General features: G+C 38.1%; 2 protein-coding genes and 1 long non-coding RNA gene across 3 annotated transcripts; 1 reads left to right on the top strand and 2 right to left on the bottom strand.

Moving 5' to 3' along the window:
* Window positions 1–862: 862 nt before the first annotated feature.
* Window positions 863–7,252, bottom strand: LOC311072914 (cytochrome P450 2B4-like). The gene is made up of 9 exons (XM_084098275.1): window positions 7,032–7,252; window positions 5,861–6,020; window positions 5,579–5,731; window positions 5,118–5,278; window positions 3,870–4,043; window positions 3,434–3,575; window positions 2,489–2,676; window positions 2,275–2,416; window positions 863–2,188 (listed from the first exon to the last, which is right to left on the bottom strand). Exons 1-9 carry the CDS (start codon window positions 7,224–7,226, stop codon window positions 2,004–2,006), a joined length of 1,500 nt encoding a protein of 499 aa, XP_083954401.1. The 5' UTR covers window positions 7,227–7,252; the 3' UTR covers window positions 863–2,003.
* A 6,712-nt stretch (window positions 7,253–13,964) lies between these two features.
* LOC311072925 lies at window positions 13,965–16,150 on the top strand. Its single transcript, XR_014604083.1, has 2 exons — window positions 13,965–14,939; window positions 15,254–16,150. It is a non-coding gene; the product is annotated as an uncharacterized lncRNA (long non-coding RNA).
* Window positions 16,015–22,387, bottom strand: LOC311072913 (cytochrome P450 2B4-like). The gene is made up of 9 exons (XM_084098274.1): window positions 22,077–22,387; window positions 21,781–21,940; window positions 21,225–21,377; window positions 19,549–19,709; window positions 18,292–18,465; window positions 18,016–18,157; window positions 17,053–17,240; window positions 16,843–16,984; window positions 16,015–16,756 (listed from the first exon to the last, which is right to left on the bottom strand). Exons 1-9 carry the CDS (start codon window positions 22,269–22,271, stop codon window positions 16,572–16,574), a joined length of 1,500 nt encoding a protein of 499 aa, XP_083954400.1. The 5' UTR covers window positions 22,272–22,387; the 3' UTR covers window positions 16,015–16,571.
* Between the last annotated feature and the right edge of the window lie 1,933 nt (window positions 22,388–24,320).

The following is a 24,320-nucleotide window of genomic DNA, read 5'->3' on the forward strand; positions in this document are numbered from 1 at the left end:
ATTACAAAATTGCAATTATGCTGTTGTTGTGCATGTTATACTGTTTAATGTGGGACAATAATATCCATCCACCCATCAATCAGAACCAAGCACTGACCTGATGAAGCTGAAGAAAGCACTTCGGGATCTGATGGTCCAATATCCTGCAGGCGTCCCTTTAAGTAAAGCGCGCAGGTCCTGCCTGCTCCTCCTGGACTCAGTGGTGCTGAATGGCTACGCTTCTGTCCGCCAGCTCTTGGCATCTATGCCTGATGTGGTGATACTACAGGGATTAGGTGTCCAAACATTCCTTGTCCCCGCAGACACTAAACTACAGCACAGACTCTGGAGTGGTAGCCAGTAGACTCTAGACTCTGGAGTGGTAGCCTGTGTTTACGGATAAGTTATCCCTCAATACTCTGCTGTCTAAAAACAGGACATTTGACCAGATGACCAAAGCAGCCGCTACAAATGTGAACATTTTCCTTCACTAAACTGTGACCTCTGCAACCTGGCCTGGATGACCACAGACAATAGCAGTAATAAGGATACATGGATTTTTTTACCTTTTTTTATTTATTTTATTTTTTACTTTTGACCAGATGAAGAATTTTACTCTAAAATATATTATAGAAATCACTGTGTTTACATCTTTGAAGACCACAAAAGGACTTAATTCTTGTATGTGGTCACGCACAAATCAGGAAATATCTGCAAAATTCAGGAAGTTGTATGAACTGATTAGGCAACTCGTGGGTTGTTTTCCTTAGTCTTAGAGTATGAGATTTATATGATTGATTATAACTTTATATAATAATATTTACACATTTTAAATCTTCAAATGTTTTAGAAGAAATGTTCACAAGAATTTATTTTTTAATAAGATTTATTTTTAAATATACTACTTTTGCACACAATACAATACATGCATCCTCCTAAAATGACACTGTAGGTTTGATAAAATATTGTCAAAAAGGATCTGCATTAAATTAAAACTTGATTTTAAAGTATTTGTGTTTTTTCTCCACTCATATGAATAGATTTTTGGGGGCATATAGATATAGTACCATGACATACATGATGCATGAACTCAACCAGTTTCAAACATGCACACTAACAGGGTGGGTTACAGCTCCACGTGAATAGCCATACATCTAGTTTAGACCTGTCCAGGCTTGTCTGTAGTAAGCTATCACATGAGAGATTACATCACGAGAGAAACAAAGCTTTACAGTGGTAGGCCTATGTTACGAAAAAATTGAAGACCGGAAGTACGTCTTTTAGTAGGGATACGGCTCTTCCGGTTAGCTTTTTACAATGGCGGAGTCCGATAGATACTGCTGGACCAAATCTCTCCGCAACCTGCCTGAAGTCACATATGACAATGTGGTTCGGATGGTAAATGAAAACGCTCAAGTGGAAAAGCGTGAAAGCTGAGTTATGGCTGTCTACGTCCTGACGCAGCGCAACCAGGTGCACTACAACAGCAGCGGCGGGCCGTTCGCCAGTAAGGTAAACGTTTCTATGGTAACAGCAAGTTGGACCAATCAGCAGACGTTGCTGCTACGCTTAGGATTGTGGGTAATGTAGTTTTTTTCATAAGATCGCGGATAAAACATGTTTTTCTTAAAACAAGGTTGATTTCATACGAACTTATAGCTTCTACAGGAGCAAAAACCTTCGTTTCACAACCTCATAGCTCGTGGTCAGTCTACCTCGGATGGTTTAGACATTATGGCTGATAATCTAAATCCTTATCGAGAAATACTGTTGACTGGAAGTTCTGAATCCCTACTCCGCGTTCCAGAAGCAGGAAGTGTGACATAGGCCTATTACAACACTGCAGTAATTTATTGTGATATTCAGGGTTTACACTTTACAACAAATAGTACAGCATCCATAACTATTAATCTAGAATATAATTCCTTAGCTAAAATATTAACATCAAGTTTTAAAGCGGTTTAAACCATCTACGGAAGCTTTGGAAACTCCATTAATGCAGGAAAGGTTACTGATGGTCAATCTTAGGAACTTCGGCTGTGGCAGATGATGTTGTATGGCTTAGGAGAGCGGACCGCACTAGCAACCCCATTCATGTCTGGCTGCGGCTCACCAGGTGGCCAGGAGAAACGAATCCGCTGTAAGAGAGAAGTGACGAAGACGAAGAGCTCCATCTTAGCTAGAGTCTCCCCGAGACATACCCTCGGACCTGATATATAGAGATAAAACACAATGGGTTTTAACCTAGTTGGCTTTGCTCTTGGTCTACTGCTATCGTAGTCACAGGTGACTCACCCAAGGAGAAAGGGAGGAAAGACTCTGGTTTGAAGAATTGTCCATTATCGTCTAAGAAATTCTCTGGGTTAAAAGTGTCTGGATACTTCCAGTGCTCCTTATCACTTAAAATTGCTGTTAAGTTAGTCAGTATCTCAGTGCCCTAGAAAGAAGATGTTTGTTAGTGGAACAATTTCAATTAAGAAAAACAACACATACAGGCTCCATTCATTACCTTCGGAATGTCGTATCCTTGTAGTTTTGCGGGCTGAGTGGTTTCATGCATCAAGCCAGATGGTACAATGTTGCCAAAGCGCTGAAACTCATGAACAGTGGCATTTGTGTACGGTAGTTTGTCACGGTCATCCATGCTGGGAGAGCGGTCGTAACCCAACACCTGAACAATCTCCTCGTGACATCGCTCTGTAACGTCATTAATGTTCATGTGTGTACGTTTCTCAGTGTTAAAACACAACAAGAAAGCAACTGGAAGGTTAACTTAATGAAACACTGTGGCGATTTAAAAGCTTACTCTAACTCAAACAATGGTGTGTTTGGGATGGGGCTACCTGTGTGCTACAAGGAAAATCTGTATAAACCTAGTTGCGTTTACAAATTATGTAATATCCATGTGCCTACTTAAAACTCAAAACTTGGGCTCTAGAGCTTTGAAGCAAAATAAAAAAAACAATATTACAGAGCAGAAATCTTCATTGCGGAAAAAACCCCAATTGGGGAACCATGAACTTGCAACTGGTAAAATACACATTTGTGCATATGTAAGACACATCATTGCAAGATTGTTTTGCATATGCAAGAAGGTTTGACATCAATAAGACCAAATGTCTTGGTGCATCTCAAAACCAATCATGACATGCCAAGCCAAGTTTGAATATGCACAAATGAGATTCGAGAGCTGTGAAGGGGATTTTCAGTGAATAATGACTAAAATTTGGTCTGTTTCTTAAACAAAGCAATTGACTTTAAACTTTAAATTATAATGCAGAAAACCCTTAAAATGCATGCAAAAAGAACAGAACAGAAAACTTTATTTTTCACCTTTATATCTACATTTATGTACTTGGCAGATGCTTCTATCCAAAGCGAATTATGCAAGATATACATTTATCAGTTCATGCATTCCCGTTAACATGCAACATGCAATGTTAATCCTAAGTACCTTGTACATCTGGGTTTTGTGCCAAGTAGATGAGCCCCCATCTGATGGTGGTCGATGTGGTGTCGGTTCCAGCAAGGAACAAATCAGCTACTGACATAATCATGTTCTCCTCGTGAAACGTGGAGTCCTCGTTGGACTTTTGCTGCTCCAAGGAAAACAGAAAGCATTTTAATTGAGCCATGCATATCTAGTTATCTAGCAGCCTACCGTGATTTCACCTTGTAGGATATTGTTGGTCCTGGAACAAAATTCCTATAAGGGTTAGAAATGGAATTGGGGCATGAAGAACCTTCAAATTTAAGGGGTAGTTCGTAACAAAAGACGTTCATCCAAGAACATGTGTTACTTGGGAAAATCGCTGCCACCTTTCCAAATAGTAACTACATCAAAGAATGGATTAAACAGTTTCTAGAACGGTTGGTTGTGATGATCTCACTTTCTCAATCTCCAACAGGTAGGCATCAATGAAGTCTCGTGGACTGTCTGGATCCAGAGTTTCTCGGTGTGCTTTGACTGATTCCCTGAAGAAATCCTTCAACTCTTCGCTGTTCTGATAGATTTTCTGGTGTGGCCCTGGGAAATGTTTGATGATGGGAAGCAAGTTAAACACCTGGAAAAGAAAAAGGCTACAGATAACTATGCGGCATTAACAGCAGAAGTTTAGTTTCAACTAAGTTTAGTTTTAGTGCTCCTAAATACCTGCCTAGAAGGTTCTTCCAATTCTGAAGACATTTTCTGCATCCTAAATCACATTCTCTCAGAGTAGATACTTCTTATGAGTAGGTACTTCTTTTGAGTAATTACTTTCTGAGCATTAAACAAGTACTCTCCAGTAGCCTTTTGGGATAGTAAAGTATCTATTGGATGCACCCTTCAAAATCTAGCTGGAAATAGTACATCATCCAGGTACTTTTTTTTCTATGAATACTGTGAATTCAACATACTGTTTTTCACCTACTATATAGTGGGACTGGGAAGTATGCAATTTTGGGTGTAGCCCTTTATAAGCTTTGTGAGTTTGTGAGTAAACTCTTGTAGGGCTGAGCAAGTATGGGCAGAACTCTTTACTACCCTAGTACTTCAGAAATCCTTTTAAAGGTATACATGTAAATTAAACATGGCACAATGGCTCTTCATCATCACAGTATGCTAATGCCTATCTAGTGCAAGAGGATTTCATCAATATGCTGATGGAGGACTGTTGGAACACTCCAGGCACAGGATGGTTCTGTCGGGAGAGACAGAGTCATTTGCACCTCAATGCCTTTTGTTCTTTTGTTCTGATTATTGGTTCAAGATAGCAGCGTAAGCTTGCAGCCTTACGAAGGTGGACCTCCAGGATCAGGATTGGACATCTCTGGTCAGGTAGTTCCCTTTGTGGCATAAAGCCTTATTCTTCAGATTTTAACAAGCAAATACACAAAATTGGAGACAACCTTGATGTAGGTAGTGTTGGTGATGAAAATGACAGCCATTTACAGCAAAAAAGCAACAGGAGCACTTACTTTCAGAAAGCTGAGGTTTTGATGCGGTACAAATGTGACCGCTGGTAAGGTTTAGCACATTATTGCTAAAGATTAACGATGCAATGTGTCGACAACCTATGGGAATGCAGACAGTAGAGCAAGATCCGGTTGGATACTGGGACAGTTAAGCAAAAAACATTTTTAACACTTGATCATACCGCCCCAACAAGTGACCCTGTATGATTGATGTTCTCCTTCAGGATGTCCAGAAGGTATGCGAAGCGCTTGTTATCGTAGTCAAAACGATCCCCAAAGACGATGGAACAGATAATGTTGGAAACACCATTCTGTATTGGGTGTTGGGGGTCGAAAGGCTTGCCTTCAACAAAGAAAACCTTGTGTTAGTTTTTGGCAAGGAGTATTTTAATAGTTTAAAAAGAAATACCACATTGAAATTATAGCTGGCTTGCTGAATAACACATTTGGTTTAATGACATTTGAATACTAAGGCACAATGGGACTATGCACTTCAAATATTTTGGCTAAGAATTCATGTCCACATACTTGCAAGAGCATGTTTGAAGTTTGTTTAGAACTTGACTCAAGTACGAGGTGGGACATGACAGAGTACAGCACCTCTAAACATTGAAAACATTCACAGATTAAAATCCTCAATAACCTTCTGATTTGAGCATTTCAGAAAGCAGGTAACTGCTTTCCTCTGTCACACGTTCCTCCACAGATTTCTTTCTCAGGCCAAAGTTTCTGAGCGTGTGCAGAGCAAACCGTCTCTGCTGCCTCCAGGAGTGACCAAATGTGACCGTTATTATGCCTAATGGAAAGAGAACAGACCTTCAGAGTTACGAGGAAATACACAGAGAAGTTGAACAAAGAAAGACAGACAACTTAAACTTGGATGTACAGTACTAGTACCCTACAATTAATACAATGTATTACTGACCATATCCATTACTGATCCAGTTTAGAAGTGGTAGAGGTGGCCTTCCTGAAAAAGATGAAGCATTTTGGACCAGGGCTTCTTTCACGACCTGGATTGTATTGAGGAGTATCGCTGGCTTCCTCCCGAGATAAAAAGTGGTCATCTCTCCATACTGAGGCATCTACTCAGAGAAGATTTCACAGCACTTCAACACAACTTAAGTGGTTTAGACATCATCTCACTTGCGAGTGAAGTCAACATAGCTCAACAGGGTTTTTCCTGGTTCAAAACTAGGCGGAGGTGAAAAAATCCTGATCATGTATTTTAATGATAAGATAATTTAACTTGTATTTTTCATATACCATCATATAGCCTGCTGTGTTTCCCACAGTATTTTTTTGGGTGGACCTCGGTACCTCTAGGGGGGTCCGGGGGCATGCCCCCCCGTAATAAATTTTTTAACATTTTAAAGGTAAATTCATTCATCTGGTGCACTTTAAGTCACCCGAATCCGCTGTAAAAAAAAAAAAAAAAAAAAATCCACCCGCCAACCGCCCAAACCTATGATATTCTTTGATTTAGATATCTGCATCTGATCATCACATTACAATTATTCTAATTCTTAGTGTTAAGCATAATAATATGGTAAAATATCACACTGAAGTAGGCTGATTTAAAAATAACATTTTTTGGCAAAATTACATTTCCTTAATAGCCTAAACAGAGGCTTTACTCCCTCCAAACTTAAATTGTCAGTGTTTCATTAAATCACTGTTGGAAAAACACTCTTATCAGAATAATTTTTTTACCTTTATAAAGGGCTCCATCTTTCATTTCAAATTCTTAAATTTGATCAATACATTCAATTAGAATAATTAAACACTAGGCTGTTACCAATCAAATTAAATAATTTACAATGAAAAAATACAACTGTATTAAATGAGATTATTAATTGAAATATTTAAAATTCTCTTTCACTTATCCCTTCAAAAGAAAAAGAAAAAAAGAAGAAAAAAAACATGTGTCCCAGACAAGCGTTAATTTGTGTAATTTGTGGCGGCACAAAATTTGACGGAGGCGGCCGCCTCATAATTATATGCAGGAAAAACCCTGGCTCAAGCACAAGGAGAACATAAGATACCTTTGAACAAAAACAAAGCCTCTGTAAAATAAGCTCAAAGCAATGACTCACTGATCTCAGAAACTCCATTGGGTTCTTCAGAAAATATGGTATGTTACCCACAAAAGGTAGAGGCCTGGGACCAGGAGGAGTTTGACCTCTGTGGGAATTAATCCTGATGATCTCGAACAGAACCAGAGAGATCAAGCCCAGAAACAGAGCCAGGCCAACAGAGGCCAGGTCTAACTTCATGAGAGTTGCCCACATGATTGCTTTCAAGACAAACAGAAGAGCAGCGGACGACTGTGGGCTTTATAAACAGAGTGAAAGAGGGTGGAGACAGTGGGAGAGATTGACATGCTGTGAACCCTTTCAGCTGTGTTAGTATTACTGATTTGATGAATAAAGCTAGATATCTGCATCTTAATATATCAAACAAAATAAACAGAAAGTAAATTTTGCCTATATAACACAGCCCTGCTGCATCTTGAAAAGTACAATTCTGCTGATTTGCTAAATTTATCTAATATTAATTAATTTGATGATGCCGAGTGCATAAATATCGACAAAAACTCTACATCTCGTACGGTTTTTATTCTCAATTTCACAGCAATAGAAGAGATCATGACAAAACTTAAGAGATTTCTGTTCTCCTGTTGTGGGTGGTGTCTCTTCAAGATCTCTGATAACCTTTGTTCCTCACGCCCGAAACCAGGTGAAAACCTTTGGGTCACATGAATAGGCTCAACAACATTCCAAAATATTTGGAGCAGACAGTTGTTACCTGGCTCAGAGGAAGAGAGGAATCATGTCTTTGTAGCAGTTATTCTGGTGATTAAGGGAAAATACAAGATGTCTTCATCTTATACATGGATGTCGAAAGCAAGAATGCTAAGAAATGCATCACTTTGTGAGAAAGTGACATGCTGGAGAGAAACAGGCAGGGCTTAATTTGAGCCGGAACATGCCGGAACATGTTCCGTCACCTCCGACATTGGATCCGGAACCTTTTTTATTGGATCCAGCACCTCCTGTGTCACTATGGAAAATTAATTGCCTAAATGAAAAAAATAAAATTACTGTTTGTGTAGTGTTCAATGTTTGTGACACATGACTTGCGCGCTTGTTGTACTAGTTGAGATTGCTGTTAGCCTCGATCGTTTCACTCAGGGGAAAAATGTCAAAAAGACAGATAAGTTTGCTTAACTTTTTCAAATACGCTGGCCAGTCAGATCCCAAACAAGCAAAAATCGTTTCCGCTGATCAAGAATGTGGAGACCACGGTGGACACAGCAGTAGCCTAGTATCGGCATAATATCTCGTTATTTCGACAAAATAAGGGGACATTCTAATCTGCATTAAGCCACATTAAGCGTTCTTATAATGGTTTTCTATGGGAGGAAAATGCTTAACGTGTAATTGCGTTCATATTCTGGGCTCATCTGATTTTTTGTACATAGCATAGCCTACTTTGTTATGATTTTAGTATCATAATGATTAATAAATGCACGCACAATTATCCGTGAACTTGATTTGAACAAATGCCTTTCAACTTGTGTGTGCAAAATTCAGAACTAAATGAATGTGCAGCAATTTGTACAAATAGAGAGTATAGGCCTACTATACAGTTGTAGCCATTAAAAAAAAGCATTTAGTTTCATATTTGTTAAAATATTATGTTATTTTTTTTTCCCATTTATGTTGATTTCTGAAAAGTGAACAGCACGACTGAGTAACATAGGATGCGCAATATGAGACATGAAGCGGGTCAGACATGATTTTGACCACTTCATCAAGTTTTGTTTTGTAGAAAGCCTTTCTTTAAAGTGAATTTCGTTTTGTATAAATTGTATCTTAGTTTTAATCAATTTTTCATCAACCAATTGCCTGGATTTAATGAATAAGAATATAACAGACAATCACGGAGGCGCCCGCGCGGTCACTTGCATTGCACGTGAACTGGAGCACATCTCATCCTAAGGCCGTGTGTCCACCAAAGCGTTTTTAGCCAGCTGAAAACGCTATGCGCTCTGCTGAAAACACCTATCTGTGGGCGATTGAGAGCGTTTTGGCAGCGTTGCGTTGTTTTTCAGTTGAGACCGAGACACGTTGCTTGTTATGATACTGAATATCCGCGAAAGTGTTACTAGTATCTCATTTCACACATATATTTTGTTTCTGTGTTGATTCTATATTAAAATGTCGATACAATGTAATGTATTTTCTCTAGCTTTTGTTTTAAATGATTTTGTTCCGTTATTATGCTTGTTGTTGTCATCTGTTGACGTTGTACAAGCAGAATGTGGCGGTTGGTCGGTGTGGTATTAGTCCCGCCCCTCCTCCATTGTGATTGGATGGTTGGGTAAAAAGTGACAGTAATGAAAAAAATGCTCAGCGCCTCGCTACGCTCATGGCGTTTTAAAAACGCGCGCTCCCATTGAAAACAATTGAAAAAACACGCCAGCCGCGTGAAAAAACGCTTTGGTGGACACACGGCCTAACTTAACGAAACTCAGTGTATGCCTCACACAGACATGAAAAATACATCAAATACACAAAGCTTTAAATGTCTTTAAACGAAATAATTCAAAACGAAAAAAGAAAAAGGCTATCTCTGATTATGTAATCCATTAGGCCTATTTATGTGCATTTCTCTCTATAGGCGCATTCACACGGAGATGGCGATCGTCAACTTCATCTTTGCAGCCGAGTCGACACTGTCAAGAGAAAACACTTGTTTATTAATAAAAATCAATACACACGTCACCGGATTTACAAATGCACATCTTGCTTGTTGCACGCACACATATTATGTCGAAATAACGAGATATTGTGTTGAAATAACATTATTATTATTAATAATAGACTACATCTTTTAGAATATTTCATTGAATGCTGAATGTTGCGCTTGTTCAATTTAATAAAATTAAAACTTTAATTGTGATCAATAACATAACTGAATATTAAATATTTAGTGGCCAAGTTTTGCGCAGCTCCCCCCGTCAATGATCTAGCACCCCCTCAGCACATGCGTTAAAAATTCTCTGGCGCCGTCCCTGCAGAGAAGCTACGTAGGCAGTGTAATTTTTTTTTTTTTTTTTGTTCTGTTACCTCCAACCCCCGTTTTGAGTCGCCGGATCCACAGACCCTTTGCTGTGAAACTCATATATTTAATTCAGGTGCTGTCCATTTCTTCTGATCATCCTTGAGATGGTTCTACACCTTCATTTGAATCCAGCTGTGTTTGATTATACTGATTGGACTTGATTAGGAAAGCCACACACCTGTCTATATAAGACCTTACAGCTCACAATGCATGTCAGAGCAAATGAGAATCATGAGGTCAAAGGAACTGCCTGAAGAGCTCAGAGACAGAATTGTGGCAAGGCACAGATCTGGCCAAGGTTACAAAAAAAATTCTGCTGCACTTAAGGTTCCTAAGAGCACAGTGGCCTCCATAATCCTTAAATGGAAGACGTTTGGGACGACCAGAACCCTTCCTAGAGCTGGCCGTCCGGCCAAACTGAGCTATCGGGGGAGAAGAGCCTTGGTGAGAGAGGTAAAGAAGAACCCAAAGATCACTGTGGCTGAGCTCCAGAGATGCAGTCGGGAGATAGGAGAAAGTTGTAGTAAGTCAACCATCACTGCAGCCATCCACCAGTCAGGGCTTTATGGCAGAGTGGCCCGACAGAAGCCTCTCCTCAGTGCAAGCCTGCATGGAGTTTGCTAAAAAACACCTGAAGGACTCCAAGATGGTGATAAATAAGATTCTCTGGTATGATGAGACCAAGATAGAATTTTTTGGCCTTAATTCTAAGCGGTATGTGTGGAGAAAACCAGGCACTGCTCATCACCTGTCCAATACAGTCATGGTGGTGGCAGCATCATGCTGTGGGGGTGTTTTTCAGCTGCAGGGACAGGACGACTGGTTGCAATCGAGGGAAAGATGAATGCGGCCAAGTACAGGGATATCCTGGACGAAAACCTTCTCCAGAGTGCTCTGGACCTCAGACTGGGCCGAAGGTTCACCTTCCAACAAGACAATGACCCTAAGCACACAGCTAAAATAACGAAGGAGTGGCTTCACAACAACTCCGTGACTGTTCTTGAATGGCCCAGCCAGAGCCCTGACTTAAACCCAATTGAGCATCTCTGGAGAGACCTGAAAATGGCTGTCCACCAACGTTTACCATCCAACCTGACAGAACTGGAGAGGATCTGCAAGGAGGAATGGCAGAGGATACCCAAATCCAGCTGTGAAAAACTTGTTGCATCTTTCCCAAAAAGACTCATGGCTGTATTAGATCAAAAGGGTGCTTCTACTAAATACTGAGCAAGGGTCTGAATACTTAGGACCATGTGATATTTCAGTTTTTCTTTTTTAACCCTTTCACGCATAGTGGTCACTACAGTGGACAGCTATTAAAAAAGCATTTTCTTGAATTTGCACGGGTTTTTATGGCAAAGTTGCACATCAATCTCTTCATTGGACCCTGGTGCATCATCCTATAAATTGCAACCAAGTGGCAAGCCTTTGTGTTTTGATTTTTTCCCCCTCCAAACCAAGATGGCCAAGGGTCAGTCAGACATGCCAAGTTGCTCCAGAATATCCACCCATTCCTTCTATCCTAGGAGACTCTTGTAGGTAAAAAAAATATTGCAGCATAAAGCAATATCTAATGAGTCATATCACAGTAAAATTTTCCAGGTTTTGATTTTAGATTGAGAGAAAACTCTGATTAATCACATGTCCACTGTAGTGGACGTCATGCGCAATGGCTATATTTCAGCTACAATTCATAATTATAATGTGAATATTGTTTTTGAAATTTAAAACTTAAAAACTTAATATGCATTGACTTTTTCTACTGTAAATAAATGTATTTGTATTATTAGAATGTAATTTTCATTGACATCGAAAAAAGTCATGTGATTACATAATGTATGACACTTGTAATGCATTACTTTACTTGTTAGATCAAAAAGTAATCTGATTTTATAATGCATGTTATTGTAATGCGTTTTTTTACTAATAACATCAAAAAGTAATCTGATTACGTAATGCATGTTACTTTTAATGCGTTTCTTTACTCATAACATCAAAAAGTAATCTGATTACATAATGCATGTTACTTGTAATGCGTTTCCTTTCTCATAACATCAAAAAGTAATCTGATTATGTAATGTGCGTTATTGTAATGTGTTTTTTTACTCATAACATCAAAAAGTAATCTGATTACGTAATGCATGTTACTTGTAATGCGTTTCTTTACTCGTTACATCAAAAAGTAATCTGATTAGGTAATGCACATTACTTGTAGTTAATTACTTGTTAGATCAAAAAGTAATCTGATTAGGTAATGCATGTTACTTGTAACACATTACTTTACTTGTATCATCAAAAAACATGTAACATTACATGTTACTTGTAATGAGTTACCCCCAACACTGATCATTTCAGATGAGATTGAAAAAAACGTATCACTAGGTTTTGTCAGAGGAGGGCTATGATAGAAATGTGCATGTCCATCTTGAACATAATCAGAATTATCAGCTAATAAGGGTAAATCTCCATACCCTGGTACACTGGAGGGAGCCTCTGAGTGGTTTCCACAGTTGTACCTTGACAGGCTGTAGAAAATTCTGATGGAATCACGTCCTCATGTTCTGATATCATAGATACGCAAAGTGCAACTTGTATGAAGTTGTATGAAGCCATTGCAATATTTTGCATTTATATTTTTTGTATATATTTTATAGTTTTCACATGATTTGATATAATTGCATTGATTAGTTTGTTAAATTCACATACTTTATCTGTTTGATTATTGTCTAATATTTAATACAGTATATCTTCAGTTTAAACCAACCGCATGCTGTCCACTCAAGTGGACATCTGAAGATCTCTTTGAAAAATTTGTAAAAAAATAAAATAAAAATCAATTCTTGTTTTTCATGCCCTAAGAGCAATAAAAACACATAGGAAAAAAATCCTGACTGAGGTTATCATAATTCATGCATGAAAGGGTTAATAAATGTGCAAAAATGTCAACAATTCTGTGTTTTTCTGTCAATATGGGGTGCTGTGTGTACAATAATGAGGAAAAAAAACGTAAATGATTTTAGCAAATGGCTGCAATATAACAAAGAGTTTAAATTTTAAGAGGGTCTGAATACTTTCCGTACCCACTGTATAAAAAGACTGTCTGTTTTCTGTGTGATTAGGTTCTTTCTCCTCTCACTGGGTAGCTGCGGTGATTTGTGTGACCAAGCCTCTTAAAGAGAATAAAACTTCTTCTCTTTAATACAATTTGACTCTGAATGTTTCTTATGCCTTGATGCTGTTTGTTAGTTATTGTTTTTGCCACAACAGGTTTCATTTAGCAAATATGATGCAGGCCAGTGTAATCTATGAACATTCAAACAGAAGGTTTAGACGTTGCTGCCACCTTTGAAGGAAAACATTCCCGTTTCCCATTTCCTTTCCTTTCCCAGAGAGAATGCTTTAAAGTTCACAGTGGTTTCCAAGAACTGGTTTGTCGGACTATAGAAACGGATGACTGCAGTAAGGCCTACCATGACATCTAATCAGAAAAGATAATTGTTCCTCATTAATGACACGCCTGCAAAAGACAAGGTGAGAAACAGTACAACTAGGACAAAGGTGAAGAAAAATTCTGTCAAAATGATGAAATGACCGATGCAACCACAAGCAATACCTCATTTACAAAATTGGTGGATTTTATGTTTGGCGGTACCTTGGTATTGCAAATTATAAAATGTGTAATAATAGTGTGTATTTTAAAATACCTCAGAAGTCGGAACACCAATAAATACCATGATGAATGCAATCATTCAGTTACATTTATCAAACATATTTGATGCAACCTCATGCAATAATTCATAGCATTTTATGATGTTCAATAAACGAGTAAATAAATAGAACATGAATTTGGCTATTTCTAGTCACTGCTCAAAATAAAAGGCATCAAATCAGAGTGCTTTTTCTTTTATATTTATTTATTTATTTATGTATGTATTTAAATTTACCTCATAGGAAGAAGTGAAAGTAGGCTACTTATCCCAAAATATGTAAACTAAGGAAGTTAGTAAATGAGAAGTGATCTTGTTTTTGATCATCGTCACAAGAACTGGCGTTTACTGCTTCTCACTTAGCCTATAGCTACATCTCATATCAATGGACAGCATTATCGAATTCTTATATCGTTTTAGATTAATTTTTGCCATACGTTTCCGTGTTGATAAAAGGCGTCGTCTGTATGCAAAATAAGGAAGCCCGTACTTAGCGTTCTTCTTTCTGGGGAAACGAATTAGAAACGAAAGCAAAAGGTTTGGCTCGCGAATCATATTTTGGTATCGGTTCTTTGTAGTGAATCGATTGAACCGCAAAACGGCAACAACAATTTTCACAGTTGACTAATACATGTTTCAAGTGCTGTAGAGGGTGTAAATAGTAGCCCTAATACTGTGTGATAAAAAGGATAACATGATTTTACCATAATATATTAAACATGGCTCACACTTTGCTTTTTTGTAAGTGTGATATCAACAAACCGAGAAATCTATACTTATGGTCGTAAATCGCTACGGCTACATTATTAAAGTGATATTTCAAAAGAATCGCTGAATCATTTTAACACATTCACTAAAGTTAAAACGTGTCGGTTCAGTAAAATGATTCGCATCCAAATGAGTCATGTACATGTTAGTTTCGATACGTTTAAATGCCAGAAGCGGTGTTTAACTTCGTTCAAAGTAGGCTGATATAGGCCTATTTTGCTTGTATTTTACTGATCGATTCAAAAGTCACGGGTCAGTGACTTCAAATGAACGGAATTTCGCTTTCATAATTAAAAAGATCGGTCACATCGCAGTCGTTAAAGATGACACAGAACGGTACCGGAGGTTCACTGTACAGTACAGTGCTCGCTAAAGGAGCACCAGCATCATCCGATACAAGTGAGTAAATGACAGGTCATTTTACTACTTATGAAACTTTTATCCAAATATCTTCTCGAGAAGTTAACTCGACAGTTTAGCTAGCTACACACTTAGTAAGTCTGTGAGGGTAGTTTATGAATCAAAATAGTTTCATGGTTACCTTTTTGTAAGGGGACATTTCAATCTACATGTAGACTAAATGTCCCCTTTCAAAAAGGTAATATCCCATACCAACTTTTATTACAAAATTGCAATTATGCTGTTGTTGTGCATGTTATACTGTACATTTAATGTGGGACAATAGTAACCATATCCATCCACCCATCAATCAGAACCAAGCACTGACCTGATGAAGCTGAAGAAAGCACTTCGGGATCTGATGGTCCAATATCCTGCAGGCGTCCCTTTGAGTAAAGCACGCAGGTCCTGCCCGCTCCTCCTGGACTCAGTGGTGCTGAACGGCTACGCTTCTGTCCGCCAGCTCTTGGCATCTATGCCTGATGTGGTGATACTACAGGGATTAGGTGTCCAAACATTCCTTGTCCCCGCAGACACTAAACTACAGCACAGACTCTGGAGTGGTAGCCAGTAGACACGACTCTGGAGTGGTAGCCTGTGTTTACGCATAAGTTATCCCTCAATACTCTGCTGTCAACTTAAAAAGTGGACATTTGACCAGATGACCAAAGCAGCCGCTACAAATGTGAACATTTTCCTTCACTAAACTGTGACCTCTGCAACCTGGCCTGGATGACCACAGACAATAGCAGTAATAAGGATACATGGATTTTTTTTACCTTTTTATTTTATTTTATTTTTTTACTTTTGACCAGATTAAGAATTTTACTCTAAAATATATTATAGAAATCGCTGTGTTTACATCTTTGAAGAGCACAAAAGCACTTAATTCTTTTATGTGGTCACGCACAAATCAGGAAATATCTGCAAAATTCAGGAAGTTGTATGAACTGATTAGGCAACTCGTGGGTTGTTTTCCTTAGAGTATGAGATTTATATGATTGATTATAACTTTATATACTAATATTTCCACATTTTAAATCTTCAAATGTTTTAAAAGAAATGTTCACAAGAATTTATTTTTTAATAAGATTTATTTTATTACATTTGCATACAATACAATACATGCATCCTGCTAAAATGACACTGTAGGTTTGATAAAATATTGTCAAAAAGGATCTGCATTAAATGAAAACTTTGATTTTAAAGCATTTGTGTTTTTTCTCCACTCATATGAATAGATTTTTGGGGGCATATAGATATAGTACTATTACGTACATGATGCATGAACTCAACCAGTTTCAAACATGCACACTAACAGGGTGGGTTACAGCTCCACGTGAATAGCCATACATCTAGTTTAGACCTGTCCAGGCTTGTCTGTAGTAAGCTATCACATGAGAGATTACATCACGAGAGAAACAAAGCTTTACAGTGGTATTACAACACTGCAGTAATTTATTGTGATATTCAGGGTTTACACTTTACAACAAATAATACAGCATCCATAACTATTCATCTAGAATATAATTCCTTAGCTAAAATATTAACATCAAGTTTTAAAGACGTCTAAACCAGCTACGGAAGCTTTGGAAACTCCATTAATGCAGGAAAGGTTACTGATGGTCAATCTTAGGAACTTCGGCTGTGGCAGATGATGTTGTATGGCTTAGGAGAGCGGACCACACTAGCAACCCCATTCATGTCTGGCTGCGGCTCACCAGGTGGCCAGGAGAAACGAATACGTTGTAAGAGAGAAGTGAGGAAGACGAAGAGCTCCATCTTAGCTAGAGTCTCCCCGAGACATACCCTCGGACCTGATAAATAGAGATAAAACACAATGGGTTTTAACCTAGTTCGCTTTGCTCTTGGTCTACTGCTATCGTAGTCACAGGCGACTCACCCAAGGAGAAAGGGAGGAAAGACTCTGGTTTGAAGAATTGTCCATTATCGTCTAAGAAATTCTTTGGGTTAAAAGTGTCTGGATACTTCCAGTGCTCCTTATCGCTTAAAATTGCTGTTAAGTTAGTCAGTATCTCAGTGCCCTAGAAAGATGATGTTTGTTAGTGGAACAATTTCAATCAAGAAAAACAACACAGGCTCCATTCATTACCTTGGGAATGTTGTATCCTCGAAGTTTTGTGTGCTGAGTTGTTTCATGAATCAAGCCAGATGGTACAATGTTGCCAAAGCGCTGAAACTCATGAACAGTGGCATTTGTGTACAGTAGTTTGTCACGGTCATCCATGCTGGGAGAGCGGTCGTAACCCAACACCCGAACAATCTCCTCGTGACATCGCTCTGTAACGTCATTAATGTTCATGTGTGTACGTTTCTCAGTGTTAAAACACAACAAGTAAGCAACTGGAAGGTTGACTTGAAACACTTTGGCACTTTAAAAGCTTACTCTAACTCAAACAATGGTGTGTTTGGGATGGGGCTACCTGTGTGCTACAAGGACAATCTGTATAAACGTAGATGCGTTTACAAATTATGCAATATTTTTTTCCAATTCAGCATTTCCATTTGGCTACTTAAAGCTCAAAACTTGTACTCTAGAGCTTTGAATCAAAATAAAAAAAACAATATTACAGAGCAGAACAAAAAAAAAAAAAAAACCGACAGGGGAACCATGAACTTGCAACTGGTAAAATACACATTTGTGCATATGTAAGACACATCATTGCAAGATTGTTTTGCATATGCAAGAAGGTTTGACATCAATAAGACCAAATGTTTTTGTGCATCTCAAAACCAATCATGACATGCCAAGCCAAGTTTGAATATGCACAAATGAGATTCGAGAGCTGTGGAGGGGATTTTCAGTGAATAATGACTAAAATTTGGTCTGTTTCTTAAACAAAGCAATTGACTTTAAACTTTAAATTAAAATGCAGAAAACCTTTAAAATGCATGCAAAAAGAACAGAACAGAACAGAAAACTTTACTTTTCACCTTTATATCTACATTTATGTACTTGGCAGATGCTTCTATCCAAAGCAAATTACAGAGCATGCAAGATATCAATTTATCAGTTCATGCATTCCCATTAACATGCAGTGTTAATCCTAAGTACCTTGTACATCTGGGTTTTGTGCCAAGTAGATGAGCCCCCATCTGATGGTGGTCGATGTGGTGTCGGTTCCAGCAAGGAACAAATCAGCTACTGACATAATCATGTTCTCCTCATGAAACGTGGAGTCCTCGTTGGACTTTTGCTGCTCCAAGGAAAACGGAAAGCATTTCAATTGATCCATGCATATCTAGTTATCTAGCAGCCTACCGTGATTTCACCTTGTAGGATATTGTTGGATTAAACAGTTTCTAGAATGGTTGGTTGTGATGATCTCACTTTCTCAATCTCCAGCAGGTAGGCATCAATGAAGTCTCGTGGACTGTCTGGATCCAGAGTTTCTCGGTGTGCTTTGACTGATTCCCTGAAGAAACCCTTCAACTCTTCGCCGTTCTGATAGATTTTCTGGTGTGGCCCTGGGAAATGTTTGATGATGGGAAGTAAGTTAAACACCTGGAAAAGAAAAAGGCTACAGATAACTATGCGGCATTAACAGCAGAAGTTTAGGTTCAACCTGCTCCAAAACACATGCCTAGAAGTTTCTTCCAATTCTGAAGACATTTTCTGCATCCTAAATCACATAATCTCAGAGTAGATACTTCTTATGAGTAGGTTACTTTTAGTAGAGTAATTACTTTCTGAGCATTAAACAAGTACTCTCCAGTAGCCTTTTGGGATAGTAAAGTGTCTATTGGATGCACCCTTCAAAATCTAGCTGGAAATAGTACATCATCCAGGTACTTTTTGTTCTATGAATACTGTGAATTCGACATACTGTTTTTCACCTACTATATAGTGGGACTGGGAAGTATGCAATTTTGGATGCATCCCTTTATAAGCTTTGTGAGTTTAAGAAGTGTTTTGAGCTAAACTCTTGTAGGGCTGAGCAAATATGGCCAGAACTCTTTACTACCCTAGTACTTCAGAAATCCTTTTAAAGGTATACATGTGAATTAAACGTGGCACAATGGCCTTCATCATCACAGTATGCTAATGCCTATCTAGTGCAAGGGGATTTCATCAATATGCTGATGGAGGACTGTTGGAACACTCCAGGCACAGGAAGGTTCTGTCGGGAGAGACAGAGTCATTTGCACCTCAATGCCTTTTGTTCTGATTATTGGTTAAAGAGAGCAGCATAAGCTTCCAGCCTTACGAAAGTGGACCTCCAGGATCAGGATTGGACATCTCTGGTCAAGTAGTTCCCTTTGTGGCATACAGCCTTATTCGACAATCAAATTGTTTGTTGATGGTTTTAACGAGCAAATACACAAAATTGGAGACAACCTTGATGTAGGTAGTGTTGGTGATGAAAATGACAGCCATTTACAGCAAAAAAGCAACAGGAGCACTTACTTTCAGAAAGCTGAGGTTTTGATGCGGCACAAATGTGACCGTTGGTAAGGTTTAGCACATTATTGCTAAAGATTAACGATGCAATGTGTCGACAACCTATGGGAATGCAGACAGTAGAGCAAGATCCAGTTGGATACTGGGACAGTTCAGCAAAAAAACATTTTTAACACTTGATCATACCTCCCCAACAAGTGACCCTATATGATTGACGCTCTCCTTCATGATTTCCAGAAGGTATGCAAAGCGCTTGTTATCGTAGTCAAACCGATCCCCAAAGACGATGGAACAGATAATGTTGGAAACAGCATTCTGTATTGGATGTTGGGGGTCGAAAGGCTTGCCTTCAACAAAGAAAACCTAGTGTTAGTTTTTGGCAAGGAGTATTTTAAAAGTTTAAAGAGAAACTCCACATGTTGAAATTATAGCTGGCTTGCTGAATAAGGCAAGGCAAGGCAAGGCAAGGCAAGGCAAGTTTATTTATATAGCACATTTCATACACAATGGTAATTCAAAGTGCTTTACATACTATTAAAAATAATCAGAAGAAATAAGAATATACAAAACAGTTTAAAATAAAGAAACAAGAAAGAACTAAAAATAATTAAAACAGTTTAGAATAAAGAACAGTTTAAAATAAAGAAACGAGAAATAACTAAAAATAATTAAAACAGTTTAGAATAAAGACTAAAATAAGACACAGTATAAACAGTCGGACAAACAGTGACACAGTGCTCATTCATTAAATGCAAAGTTAAACAGATGTGTTTTGAGTCTGGATTTGAATGTGACTAATGTAGGAGCACATCTGATCTCCTCTGGAAGCTGGTTCCAGCTGCGGCTGGCATAATAGCTAAAAGCAGACTCTCCTTGCTTAGAGTAAACTCTTGGAACTTCTAGCTGATGTGATCCTAATGATCTGAGTAATCTGTTGGGTTTGTATTCCGTGAGCATATCTGCAATGTATTGAGGTCCTAGGCCATTGAATGATTTATATACTAGTAATAATACTTTAAAATCAATCCTATAAGTAACTGGCAGCCAGTGTAATGACCTGAGGACTGGTGTGATATGATCATATTTTCTGGTTCTGCTAAGAATCCTGGCTGCAGCGTTCTGTATGAGCTGCAAATGTCTTATGGTCTTTTTGGGAAGGCCAGTGAGGAGTCCATTACAATAATCCACCCTGCTGGTGATGAAAGCATGCACTAGTTTTTCTAAGTCTTGATTGGAAACAAAGCATCTAATTCTTGCAATATTTTTCAGATGATAGTATGCTGATTTAGTTATTGCTTTGACATGACTATTGAAACTAAGGTCTGACTCTAAAGACACACCAAGATTCTTGACCTGATTTTTAGTTGTTTGACCTTTAGAGTGAAGGTATGCGTTCACCTTGAGAACTTCATCTTTGTTTCCAAACACAATGATTTCAGTTTTGTCTTTGTTTAACTGTAGAAAGTTTTGGCACATCCAGCTGTTGACTTCATCAATGCATTGAAGCAGAGAGTCAATGGGGCTGTAATCATTAGGCGATAGGGCTAAGTAGATCTGTGTGTCGTCTGCATAGCTGTGGTAAGAGATTTGGTTCTTTCTCATTATTTGGCTCATTGGGAGCATGTACAGGTTGAACAGGAGTGGCGCAAGAATTGAGTAACACATTTGGTTAACCTGAATACTAAGGCATAATGGGACTATGCACTTGAAATGTTTTGGCTAAGAATTCATGTCCACATACTTGTGTAAAGGAGCATGTTTAAAGTTCGTTTAGAACTTGACTCAAGTACGAGGTGGGACATGACAGAGTACAGCGCCTCTAAACATTGAAAACATATTCACAGATTAAAATCCTCAATAACCTTCTGATTTGAGCATTTCAGAAAGCAGGTAAGTGCTTTCCTCTGTCACGCGTTCCTCCACAGATTTCTTTCCCAGGCCAAAGTTTCTGAGCGTGTGCAGAGCAAACCGTCTCTGCTGCCTCCAGGAGTGACCAAATGTGACCGCTATTATGCCTGATGGAAAGAGAACAGACCTTCAGAGTTACGAGGAAATACACAGACAAGTAGACAGACAACTTAAACAGATGCATAGGTCTACCAGCCCCAAACATCTTGACCAAGACCATGTTGACCTCAGCCTCATTGGCCGGTAGATTCTCAGGTCTAGACTAGCAGTAGACTGATCCAAACCAAGACCACATTTATGCAAGGTTTCAAGTATCAACTTCACTGGCTGGTTGCTCCACTGATCAAGACTAGCTTTAGAAGACTATAAAAACCATGTAAGAAACTTTTAGCTTCATTTTCCAGCAGGGCTAGTTATGGCAGCTATCAACAATTATTTCCCTTTTTCCATTTCATCAAAACTTGGATGTACAGTACTAGTACCCTACAATTAATACAGTGTATTACTGACCATATCCATTACTGATCCAGTTTGAAAGTGGTAGAGGTGGCCTTCCTGAAAAAGATGAAGCATTTTGGACCAGGGCTTCTTTCGTGACCTGGATTGTATTGAGGAGTATCGCTGGCTTCCTCCCGAAATACATAGAGGTCATCTCTCCATACTGAGGCATCTACTCAGAGAAGATTTTACAGCAATTCAACACAACTGAAGTGGTTTAGACATCATCTCACTTGCGCAAGGAGAACATAAGATACTTTTGCACAAAAACAAAGCCTCTGTAAAATAAGCTCAAAGCAATGACTCACTGATCTCAGAAACTCCATTGGGTTCTTCAGAAAATATGGTAGGTTACCCACAAAAGGTAGAGGTCTGGGACCAGGAGGAGTTTGACCTCTGTAGGAATTAATCCTGATGATCTCGAACAGAACCAGAGAGATCAAGCCCAGAAACAGAGCCAGGCCTACAGAGGCCAGGTTTAACTTCATGAGAGTCGCCCACATGATTGCTTTCAAGACAAACAGAAGAGCAGCGGACGACTGTGGGCTTTATAAACAGAGTGGAAGAGGGAGGAGAGTAAGTTTGACATGCCAGCTCATGCTTGTGAAATAGTTATATTAGTTATTACTATTAATGCTGCAAAGTTCTAAACAATCAAGATATGAAGAAGCAAAACACAAATTTCCCCTTTATAAATATACTAGCTAGATCTAAGGGAAGAAGTTAATTCACTGCAAAGTGGGGCAAGTTTAGTAAATAACTGACTAGCTCAAAGCTCTCTACGACATGCCAGTGGAAACGGACAAGTCCACACCCTAATCTCTTCTTTGTTATTGATATTAGGCAAAAGGTCAGGAAAGGGGTGTAACAGTGACAGTAAAATTATAGCAAAGGTAAAGCACGAGTTTCCATTTCAGATTGTTGCATCATGTTATACATTTTGAAGCATTAAAAAAAAAAAAAAAAAAAAAATATATATATATATATATATATATATATATATATATATATATATATATATATATTGAAAATAAAAGGCAACACAGCAGCATGTTGTTTTGCTTTTTCTTTATTTTATTTTTTTGGTCTTTTCTTGTTTTTTTTTTCTGCTAGGGTAAAAATAGGGGTATTCAAATATTTGACATTTTGTATCACAAATCAATGTGATGAAACACACAGAAATAAAAGGAAAATCAAACATAAAAACTGTACAAAAATGATAAAATCCATTTTAAAAAGTTTCCAAATGATGCAAAGTTAGTCTTTTTTCTATAAGGACCTTGGGCATTGGTTTACAAAGTAAAGTGTCATTTCTTCATTTCTTCTGCTGAATGTAGTTGAGATTGCCGTGTCGGCCGTGTTGAATAAGTGGGTAATGTTGATTTGCCACCACTGAACCTGCAAGAGGAGAAGAAATGTGCGGTTATGAGCAGACACTTTTCTTGATTTCTCAGTGTAAAAACTATCAAGAAGAATGAATATTCAGAGTTAACTAGATGTCTATGGATAACATTTGTTGTACACATCAAATAATTACAACAGGACAAATAACATAAACAGCAATGTCCTGAAAACATATCCAGGTCATAATCAAAAATAAGTAAATTAAATACTATTCTACATAAAGAGAATGAAGCCAACTTTTACCAACATTATAGTCACCATGAAATCAAAATTGACAATTCTTATTGGAAGATTGCTATATTTATTTGTGCACATCTTTTAATTTTTTTTTTATTATTCATGTCCCTCGTAAACTTGAATCAAAATAACTTCCCATCTCTCTTGCAGTGACATCTCTTCTCTTCTCTGATGATGTGGGCAGGGCAACCTGTCACTCACATGAGCTCCACCAATAGCAAACCACAACCATCCATCAGTTCCCCAAGCCCCGCCCTACATTTGTTCGTTCGAGAAGCTGTTTCACTCGGATATATACGTCACAATAGGGACGAAAAGACTATCACAACTTCCATTTCCATTTCATGATGACTTTATTTTAAATTATTTTGTATTGTGTCATTAAGACAATTATGCAGGACTACTCTAAAATAATAAAATATAATAAAAAGGCAACACATCACGTTGGTTTGCATTTTCTTGATTTTTTGGTGCTTTCTTTTTTTTTGCTCTTTTTTTGTTGTCTTTCGTTTGCTATAGGAAAGGTCTTTAGCACAACATAATTGACTTATTGGGTCGCTATGTTTAATTTGCCAAGCTAAAGCCAAAATAAATTAAATAAATAGTGAAATTCAATCGATTCTTTGTAGTGAATCGATTGAACCGCAAATCAGATGGATGCAGGTTATACCAAAATCCAGGACCGCAAAACGGCAACAACAATTTTCACAGTTGACTAATACATGTTTCAAGTGCTGTAGAGGGTGTAAATAGTAGCCCTAATACTGTGTGATAAAATGGATAACATGATTTTACCATAATATATTAAACATGGCTCACTTTTTTGTAAGTGTGATATCAACAAACCGAGAAATCTACTTATGGTCATAAATCGCTACGGCTACATTATTAAAGTGATATTTCAAAAGAAT

Source organism: Abramis brama (genome assembly GCF_963993115.1).
Source record: "Abramis brama genome assembly, chromosome: 22".
NCBI classification, from domain to species: domain Eukaryota; kingdom Metazoa; phylum Chordata; class Actinopteri; order Cypriniformes; family Leuciscidae; genus Abramis; species Abramis brama.